Source organism: Cherax quadricarinatus, chromosome 19, assembly GCF_038502225.1.
Source record: "Cherax quadricarinatus isolate ZL_2023a chromosome 19, ASM3850222v1, whole genome shotgun sequence".
Classification (NCBI taxonomy): Eukaryota; Metazoa; Arthropoda; class Malacostraca; order Decapoda; family Parastacidae; genus Cherax; species Cherax quadricarinatus.
In genome coordinates, this window is record NC_091310.1 from 34,448,349 (window position 1) to 34,459,687 (window position 11,339).

Consider the following 11,339-nt stretch of genomic DNA (forward strand, 5'->3'; position numbering starts at 1 on the left):
CGTAAATGCAGTTTTATCTCTGCCTGTATACATGCCAGACTGACAAAGGTACTTGTTGCTTCGTCAAAACCTGGTTGCTGCAAGAGTCGTCAGTCTGTTAAGGGTTTGTTAATGTTCATGTTAGCATAGTGGGTTTTTTTTTAATCACAAGTTAGTTATTTAATGGGGCTTAAAGTCTATCGACTACATTAGGGTCATTAAGGCTATCTGTCACCTGCTTACCACCAGCAAGTTTATTTTGATAATTAAAACAAGGATTAAAGTAATCTCTCGGAATACAAACAGTGTACTGGAAGGCATGTACCTCACCATGTATAAAATATACCTGGAACAGGTTGGTTGGTGGGTCAGTGGGGTTTATAGCCTAACGACCACACGAGGCAGCATTAAGGTTGGTCGTAACCTTTTCACCACCAGACAAGAATACTTTAATCCCTATGCCTCTTTGAATATAATACAGGATATACCCATACACTGTGAGGTGTGTGTCTCTCTGTGTATAAACACTCTAAGTTTACTTCACTCTTTAAGGATTAAAGTGCTCTTGACTGGTGGTGGACAGGTGACATGCAGCCAAAATGACCCATTAACCAACCAGCCATTTGAATATAAGTACTAACTCATTGTCTACGCTGCTCTGAGAACAAGTACTCTTGATAAGTTAGACACATTCTTTATTCCTAAACGTTTCGCCTACTCAGTAGGCTTCTTCAGTCAAGTACCTAGGAGTGAGCAGAGGCACTAGAGATGTAAAAACAATGTAATCAGTCCATCACCATCACCATTGAAAACGTAGTTTTGAGGTGATCAATCCTTCAGTCTGGAGAAGAGTTTTGGTCCATAGTCTGGAACAATGTGGAGTTGAAGCAACAGTACAGAGACTCATATACTACCAAAGGTGAGGCGCAGCCTACTACTAGAAGAAAGAATGTAATCATTGAGAGGGCAGGTCCCTCTCAGATCCATCCTTTCTCACTTGTAAGTAGTGTCAGGCAAAAACAGATATCGAAGATGCTTTTTGTACTAAGATATTCTTCTTCATTTACTCCTACAGGCAGTGATATTTAACAGGGAGAAGCAGTTCTGCGGAGGATCTCTCATAGATAAGACCCACATCCTGACGGCTGCTCACTGCGTTGCCCAGTAAGTATGGTGACAAACGGAGCGGGTAAAGAAGACAGAGATATTTTTTATGTATATCATTAGTAGAATATACCGACCAGTAGGTTATTGTGACACAGTATACGTTCATGGCACTTCACTGATGAGGCGTTTCGCCCATATCAATGTCGGTGGGAGTCGAATCCATGGCAGGCGAGTCCTAAAAAAAGGGCCATGGGTTCGAACTCACCCATTCTGAGAAATGTCTACAATCGCATCACTGCGATTTCGTGAGTCAAAATACAGTCCCACTTCTCGATACAATCCCACAAACCACTTTTTACCAGAGATTGTCTTAGTTAATTAAACTGGGTGTGATAGTGTAGTTACATTACAAAAATTAAATGTTTTGTCACATATTCTCAAGATAATATACAGTTCATTAGATTAAGAAATATATCAGCCTCAGCTGCGATATATCCACAAAATGATAAGAACATTATTTTTGTTTTTTTTTCAAGAAAAAAAACTCGCATATAGAAGACAAAATTAATGAGGACGTTTCGGGTCGTCATGGATCATTGTCGAGTCACAAATTGTGACTCGACGTTTCGCTCCAGGACGGAGCGAAACGTCGTCATAAGGTATCTCTCCCACGTTCGGGTTTTTGGTTAATAATTCCAGCCACGGTATTGTGACACTTTGTCTTCTAAGTTTTGTAGCGCCTAGATAATGAGGAGTATTCTGGGTCGATCCTTGAAAGGGAAGGATAACTCTATTTCCTTGGATCTAGAGCCTCTTATCTGCATCTTACCAGTGTAACTAAGTCACACTTGAAGGTGCCCACACTCTGGGTACTTGCCCACACGCATGAGTGAATGTGCCCACACACTGGTTACGTGCCCACACACTCAACCCAAGGACACGGATCATGGTATGTTTGTCCATGACGTGAGGGGAACGTCCCAGACATGTTTGTTTTCGTTCTTCACGAATAATGTGTGTGTGTGTGTGCGTGTGTGTGTGTGTGTGTGTGTGTGTGTGTGTGCGTGTGTGTGTGTGTGTGTGTGTGTGTGTGTGTGTGTGTGTGTGTGTGTGTGCGTGTGTGTGTATGTGTGTGAACTCACTTAATTGTGGTTGCAGGGGTGGATTCATAGCTCCTGGCCCCGCCTCTTCACTGGTCGCCACTAGGACGCTCCCTCCCTGCTCTATGAGCTTTTTCATACCTCTTCTTAAAGCTATGTATGGATCCTGCTTCCACTACCTCACTGTTCAGACTATTCTACTTCCTGACAACTCTATGACTGAAAAAATACTCCCTAACATCCCTGTGACTCATCTGAGTCTTCAACTTCCAATTGTGACCCCTTGTTTCTGTGCTCCATCTTTGGAACATCCTGTCCCTGTCCACTTTGTCGATTCCTCTCAGTATTTTATATGTCGTTATATCCCCCATCCCTCCTGTCCTCCAGTGTCGTCATGTCGATTTCTCTTAACCTCTTCCCGTAGGACATACCCCTTAGCTCCGGGACCAGTCTCGTTGCAAACCTTAGCACTTTTTCTGATTTCCTGACGTGCTTCGCCAGGTGTGGGTTCCAAACTGGTGATGCATACTCCAATATGAGCCTGACGTACACGGTGTACAGAGTCCTGAACGATTCCTTACTCGGATGTCGGAATGCTACTCTTAGGTTTGCCAGGCGGCCATATGCTGCAGCAGTTATTTGTTTGATGTGTACCTCAGATGTGCCCTGTGTTATACTCACTCTAAGATCTTTTTCCTTGAGTGAAGTTTGTAGTGTTTGGTCCCTAGACTGTTCTCTGTCTGCAGGTTTCTTTGCCCTTCCCCGATCTTCATGACTTTCCACTTGGAGGGGTTGAACCCCAGGAGCCAATTTCTGTACCAGGCCTGCAGCCTGTCCAGATTCCTCTGTGTGTGTGTGTGTGTGAGGATACTTAAGTGCTCTCCCTCTTTCTCTCTAACAACACGCGCCGTTAATATGCTGCATTAGTACTTAACGTACACACAATGTACAAGATAATACATCATATAGAGGCGTTGTGCAGACATGTACAAACATGAATAGTACACATAGCACTTGTCAAGAGTTGAGAGTACTCATACATTATCTTCCTCCCACAGCATGAGTCAGATCGACATCCAGAACCTGCGAGTGAGGATTGGTGCGCACAACATCAAGGCATTTGAGAGATCGACTCAAGAGTTCAAAGTCAGTAGAGTTGTCAGGCACAAGGACTACGACTCCAAGAGATTGGTAAGTTGGTGATCGGTCGGGCATCAACGTCGGTTTTAATGGTAGAAGTTAGATAAGCCGGTGGTCGGCCGACATCATCAGTGATGACGTTACAAGTCGACGAATTTAGTTGTCGAGCTGAGGTTCTCGTCTTTTGATAAAAGTCGGTCGCTACTTGCAGGTTTCTGAAGTTCCCTATAATTCATACCTAACACAATTACCACTGTGATGGATAATGGTTTACGACCACTCGAAACATTGTCCACTGCGCTTTACTGATGAATTCTTCCAGCTACGGTTCGTGAATTACATTTTTAAGAGGGTTAGTTGTGAATTGTTCCAGCCGCGGAATTATTCTTTTTATTCTTCTTGTGGGTTACTTGTGAATTGTTCCAGCTACGGATTTTGCGATCTTTTTTGTGGGTTAGTTATGGATTGTTCCAGCCACGGTATCATTCATTTTTTTTCTTGACGGTTAACTCTGAATTGTCTTAGTCACGGAAGTGTGACTTCTTTCTACAAGCTTCAAGGATTTTTTTTTAAACTGTGCAAGTGGAGAGGAGGATTTGATCTTGCTATCATACAGGTTCGTACTGCTAAGTGAATAACTAAGTCGGAGATCTAAGTTAGGGGGAATAACATTTAACACCTGAAGACGATTGCACAGAACCGTAAAAGTCTGAAAAATCTTTTGAGAACTGGAATTTAAATTAAATAATACTAATAATAATAATAATAGTAATAATAATAATAATAATAATAATAATAATAATAATAATAATAATAATAATAATGTTAAAATAATAATAATAATTATTATTATTATAAGAAAATAGCAATAATAATAATAATAATAATAATAATAATAATAATAATAATAATAATAATAATAATAATAATAATAATGAAATATCAATAGCAAGAATAATAATAATAATAAAATATCAATAATAATAATAATAATAATAATAATAATAATAATAAAATAATAATAATAATAATAATAATAATAATAATAATAATAATAATAATAACGATAACAATAAGATAGTAAAATTAATTTAATAACATACTAACTAAATTTATGAGCTAGCATTTAAATATCTAAGATACTATAAACAGCGAGAGGTGTGTATATCTCAGTGTATTTACACTGAGATATTATCTTATTCCCTATTGAGAGGCTTCAAGTATTAACGACCGATGGTGTACAGGTGACATACAGGACCCTCGAGTTGTAGATAGCCTTTAAACCCCATTAACCAACCACTGTATCTATATCTATCACATATCCTCATCCGCCAAAATATGTTGTTTAGGAGTAGATGATTAAATCTCTTTCTTAGTATACAATATCTAAATCTATGGCACGATGTTAGATGTCTGGATGTGTTACCTAGAGAACAAAAAGGTTTTGTAAATGGTCCAATTAGGACCGAAACGTTGTCGTAAGTTCCTCTCTCCTATGTACGGGTTATTTGCGTCTTGTGTTACCTCCTTCAAGTGTCTAAATCTGTTGCCTAGATTCTGATGTTAAAAATGCATGGATAAATACGTGAATTGTTGAAATAATGAATGAACAAGCGAACGACGTGAATAATAAATGAAATGGTGGATGAAATACATACGTATTGAATGAAGAGGTGAATGAAATAAATAATAAATGAGTGGTTGAAATAGAATTACTGTTAAGGAACTGGACGAACTAAATAATGAGTGAAGTATTGGATGAATGAAATGAATGAATGAACGAGTTGGTGAAACAAATAAGACTCCTAGAAATATGTCACTTTTTCTGACTATTTTTTAGTTATCCTTTGTAATTTAGACACAGGTAACTATGTATGATAATTTGTGTAACTGTATTTATGTGTACCTGTACCTAATTAAACATACATTCTTTACTTACACGTTCCCCGCAGTACAACGACGTGGCGATGCTGACCCTGGACCACCCCGCAGTGTACGACAGCAACGTACGACCCGTGTGTCTGGACCGCAGTGGGAAAGACTACGTCGGGGAGGAGGTCACCGTAGCAGGCTGGGGTAGCATGTTCGAAGGTAGAGAGACCTTAGTGATACCCCTTAAATAAGTCGTAGGCAACTATAACTTAACCTTTGACACCTCTTCATTAATCCTATACGCCTATGAACCTGTGAAGTCAATCCGCAAGATGGTGTTTGACTGAGTGACGGTAAAAGAGTTTCTTCCTTTTTTTCTGGTCACCCTACCTCGGTGGGATGCGACCGGTGTGCTGAGAAAACTCCTAATTATTCTTAGGCATTTTTACTGTACACAAATAACCAACTAAAATTATATTTAATTCCCCTCTTCCCTATTTTAACAAATCATAATTTCAGATAACTTTTCTCTAGTCAATTGTAATTCAATAATTCCTCTATTTAGCATCTATATTTTCAGCAATAAGTTCCTTTTGAATCCTTATATCTTCCCCTCCAGTCAAACACTTCGTAGCTCTAGGTAGCATTTTTAGAAGCAGCTATAACTCTAGATAACTCTAAACGCTCCATTCCAGTCATTAATAACTCTATAGAATTTCTTTCTAGAATATTATAACGCTAGGTAGCTCCTGTCTAATCAGTTACAGCTGTAAGTTCCTCTCTAGAAGGCAGTAGCTAGACAGCTCCGTGCTCTCTCTGTGTCAGGCATAACTCCAAGCTTCACAATGCAGACATTGGTCATTCTCTACAGCTGTCGATGCTCATTCCTCTCCCATGTAAGATAACTCGTTCGAATTGTATTGCTTTTCACGAAATGCAGAGCCCAAGTGGGTCATTCCCAGCAGTAGTGGCCGAAGATCGATCCTCCGCCCATTAATTGCTGCTCGATAAATAACCAATGTTGAGACCTCTTAAAGAGCAGAGTCTCGCCCATACAGGAGGACCACAGCCCTCGACGCTCTATAAAGTGAAGCTGACGGTGGTTAGCAACGAGGAGTGCAGAAGAATGTATGGAAGAGCAGCCCCGGGTGGCATCATCGAATCCTACCTCTGTGCTGGGACCTTTGGCAAGGATTCCTGTCAGGTTGGTAGTGGTAACGTTACCTATGTATTTCTTTTTATCGCAGAGAGTTCATTGTTATTATATTTGCATGTGAATGCTAAACAGCTAGTGACCATACAGCACCTGTGGCATGGAATTTTTTGCGTTCGAAAACAGATAAAAATGTACTGTCCAGACATAGACAATATATACGCTGTAAGTAGTTCTCATCTATTTTGTATGGCTAGTTATCGACCCATAGCCACTCAAAATACCCATAACTCAACATATGAGGGAGGTTGCTTTTCATGTTCCTCCATGTAGGAGAAATTTCTAACAGAAGTCAGGCACAACAAATAATGACTTTTGTTGACATGAGTGTTCCTTGGCAGGGTGACAGTGGCGGGCCTCTGGTGAAGTTCGTAGATGGCCTGTGGAAGCAGGTTGGACTAGTGTCTTGGGGCATCGGTTGTGGCAAGGGTCACTACCCCGGTGTTTACAGCAGGATCAACTCCTTCATCTCATGGATCGACCGGGTACGAGCGAACTACTGAATAAGAGGAGCAGAAGCAAGAAACAGAAGAAAGGTTGTCTCCTTTACATCCTTGTTGTCTTAGTCGTTCCCTGTCCTGGGTACCACAGACACACACACACTTTCTCCTCCTCCTTCTTCTCTTTCTCCTCCTTCTTCCATGAAAATAGTAGCTACCTGAGGCTGGCAGCGCCCTTTGCCAGTGCGAAAAGGTGTTCCTTACGAATTTACTCGTGATCTGGCATGGGTAATGTTTACAAATCATACAGATGAGGGTCACGTTTAAAGACGGAAATGTACAGCCCTTCTAAACTGTTTTATTTTTCTCTCACCAAGTGAGTTTTTTATTACACTGTAATACATGTGTAATGACTTTAATAATTTAGTACTGTTCTGCAAGAAAGCAAATAAGCATTATTGGTTATGCAGTATACCCAATTTAATCCAATTAAATAACCTGAGAATCATTAATGATTTGATCATCAGCAAACTTCAGTGGTGATATTGCTGGATAAATTTGCGTGGGACAGTTTGCATGGCAACAATTCATAAGCAGATAATAACAAATGCGAGATAAAACTTTAGACTACGTTTCAGTCTGTCTTGGACGATAATTAAGTCTGACATGACACTGCATGACTGATCACAACGTTATCTGAAGTGTCGACTGTGATCGGGGAGTTGTAAACATTGGTCTTCTTACAGACCTCTGACGAAAATGTTTATGATATATTTCACATTAGAAGGAATTTGGGTTTTGAATGCACTGTAGAGGGGTAAAAAGTAATGAATTAAAATGAGAAACATAGCACCAAAATGACGTAGATCACAATAAGAGCAATTTCACAATCAGAGCACAGCACTGTAAATTGAGTTGCTCTATATACCTTCTAATTACATTGTGTTATATATATATATCTATATATATCTATCTATATATATATATATATATATATATATATATATATATATATATATATATATATATATATATATATATATATATATATATATATATATATATATATATATATATATATACATTTATATAAGCAAAAATATGCGTAATTATGAACGAAAGAGTTCCTGGTATTATCTCATGATTTTAGATCTCCTATATTATCAAAATATTTTTTTTTCTCTCTTATCAAGCATAAGGTATTATGTAATAACTTAATATAGACGTAGTTTCTTCTTCTCTTAAGATAGTAATTTTTGCTGTATATTATTCTCTCACTGAAATAAGTCTCTTTGTTTAATGTTTTCTTTACTTGTACCTAAATCTCCCTCAGGACACGTGTTGAACCTTATCTATGGTTTTCAATATATATATATATATATATATATATATATATATATATATATATATATATATATATATATATATATATATATATATATATATATATATATATATATATATATATATATATATATATATATATATATATATATATATATATATATATATATATATATATATATGCAAAACAACCACTCTGAAAAAATAGAGAAATTCCAAGGGCTTTCGTGACTACTCACATTATCAAGGAACTATGAAAGTAAAGCATACAAGGAAGCTATATAAGGGGTCAGGCCAGCACCTCACTATCAGATCCCACAACGGTTAAACACCTGACGCGTAAAGCTCTCAGAAACATTGATGAGAAAACAGACAGTTTGACTCTATCTTGATGCGAGGAATAATAGTGGACATAGGAACAGTTATTTGTAGGTTTTCTGTAAATTTTAAATTTGAATTCATTATTACCCTTAATAATTAAAACATCTAGAAAAGGCAATGAGTTATTTTCTTCAAACTCAACAGTAAAGTTTATAGAATGGGCTAAGCTATTTACTCTTGAGTTTGAAGAAAATAACTCATTGCCTTTTCTAGATGTTTTAATTATTAAGGGTAATAATGAATTCAAATTTAAAATTTACAGAAAACCTACAAATAACTGTTCCTATGTCCACTATTATTCCTCGCATCAAGATAGAGTCAAACTGTCTGTTTTCTCATCAATGTTTTTGAGACCTTTACGAATTTGTAGTCCTGAGTTCATAGATGAGGAAATATCCAAAATTTATGAAATAGGTAATGATTTAAAATACCCAAAAAATGTAATTGATAAATCTTTTAAAGTTGCTAGAAATACTTTTTACAATCCAAAAAGGGACAACCAGCCTTATTCAACTAAAAATATGTTGGTTCTCCCTTACCATGAAAACTTGGTTGATATGCCTTCTCTTCTTAAGACTTTTAATATTAAAGTTGTATTCAAAAATCTTGATACAGTAAAAAAAACTTTTGATAAAGAATTCCCCCCAAAATGCTGATGGATGTGTCTATAAGATTCCTTGTAAAATTTGCGATGAAGTTTATTACGGTCAAACTGGTAAAAATCTCGAACTAAGATTAAAACAACATAAATATAGCATTAGAACTGGACAAGATTCCAATGCTCTATTTATTCATGTAAGAGATTTTAACCATCCAATTGATTTTCAAAAAGTTGAGAAAGTAGTATCAAGCAAGTCCATGGTCGACAGGAATATAATTGAATCTTGTTTCATAAAAAGCAGTTTTGACAATAATATGAATATTTCCTTTGGTTTATATAAATTAGATCCATTTATAATTAATATAATTTGGGAAGAATTTAATAATACACTGGACAAATAATTTTTAAATTTTCTTGGGTAGAATAGTTTGTGGGGTGAGTTGTGCAAAGGACCTATCCAAGTTGGGTCGGCGCGCGTCAGGTGTTTAACCGTTGTGGGATCTGATAGTGAGGTGCTGGTCAGACCCCTTATATAGCTTCCTTGTATGCTTTACTTTCATAGTTCCTTGATAATGTGAGTAGTCACGAAAGCGCTTGGAATTTCTCTATTTTTTCAGAGTGGTTGTTTTGCATATTCCGAAATCACCTGTTTACTGTGATCTTATTGCACATATATATATATATATATATATATATATATATATATATATATATATATATATATATATATATATATATATATCGTTTACCTCTCGGGACCTTAGGTCGATAGCTGACATAATTTGTGCTAGATACATAGGGAAATCAATCAAAGAAATATAAAGAAACTTGGTTTGCAAAATCCTAGAATTCTCTGGTTCAAAAAAAAACAGTTAGGAGTTTGCCTACTATCTGTACACTGTAATTATAGATTATACAATATTAATATGCTTTCCTGATTCAAACGACATGCAAATTAGAGGTAATGAGCTTCATATTACGAAGTGAGTTTATTTATGAGGTTTTGACTCTTGCAAAGATGCTAGTGTCATGGTAAAAAAAAGTGCAAAAGGGTGATTTTGTGGTGTACTAAGCGACAGATAAAAGCACTTAGGTGTATGCAACAGAGAAGTATGGGAGTAAGCAACAAGGTATTGCCCGTAAGCCTTAGTAACAGAGAAGTGTGTGTGTAAGCACTAAGCAACAGAAAACTGTTCATAAGGTTAAAGAACAGAGACCTGTGTGCTGGCTAGAACACCAGAGACGTATGTTAGGCCAGAACAACTGAGACGTGTGTGCAGGCTAGAACAACTGAGACGTGTGTGCAGGCTAGAACAACTGAGACGTGTGTGCAGGCTAGAACAACTGAGACGTGTGTGCAGGCTAGAACAACTGAGACGTGTGTGCAGGCTAGAACAACAGAGATATGCGTGCATGCTAGAACAACAGAGACGTATGTGCAGGCTAGAACAACAGAGACGTGCGCAGGCCAAAACAACAACAGCGTCGTGTGTGGAGGCCAGAATAACAGAAACATGTGTGTTGGCAAGAAAAACCGGTAAGCGAGCATAGGTCAAAGCAACAGACAAGGATATGTAGACTGAAGAGAGAATTATGTGTAACCCTAAGTTGGTGTGATGAAATCTTGTGGATCTTTTAGAAAGAATTTTAAGTTCGAGAGAGCTGTCCAGAGCCACGTTTCTTGAAATCAGTAAATTATAATGAATGATATTCATTTTGTTTCGCTCTGCGCACTTGCACAGATAAGCATAAATTCTATACACAGTACATGCAACACTGACCCGAGGAACAACAGCGAGGCCAACTTGCCGCATCGCAACAGAAATTTAAAGTTTTTTCAACATGCAGGGTCACCCAGGTGACTTAAGGTCATCCAAGTGACTTAAGGTCACCCAGGTGACCCAGGTTTGCCTGGATGACCTAACGTCACCTGCAAAATGAGACAGTAACACATAACTATCTTATGAAACTCACCCTAAGGTGACCTAAGGTCACTTAGATGACCTTAGGTCACCCACTTGACCTAAGGCCTCCAGCACTACCCATTGTAAACTGTTAAAACGTAAATAAATGTATAAAACGTTTAACTTTGTTTCTTTCAACATTCACGTGTGTCCTGGGTAAATGAGGCTGCATGTCTGTGTATGTATGAATGTTGTGTC

The 11,339-nt window shown here is 37.6% G+C and overlaps 1 protein-coding gene across 1 annotated transcript in view; it reads left to right on the top strand.

Moving 5' to 3' along the window:
- The window catches only part of LOC128688260 (serine proteinase stubble), a 164,133-nt gene extending 156,301 nt beyond the window's left edge, over positions 1-7,832 (top strand). The window contains exons 6-10 of the mRNA XM_053775978.2: positions 1,055-1,143; positions 3,245-3,377; positions 5,279-5,417; positions 6,257-6,402; positions 6,753-7,832. Of these exons, the coding sequence (XP_053631953.1) occupies positions 1,055-1,143; positions 3,245-3,377; positions 5,279-5,417; positions 6,257-6,402; positions 6,753-6,914 (669 nt within the window). The 3' untranslated portion in view covers positions 6,915-7,832. The remainder of the gene's footprint in view (positions 1-1,054; positions 1,144-3,244; positions 3,378-5,278; positions 5,418-6,256; positions 6,403-6,752) is intronic.
- The last annotated feature ends 3,507 nt before the right edge of the window (positions 7,833-11,339 follow it).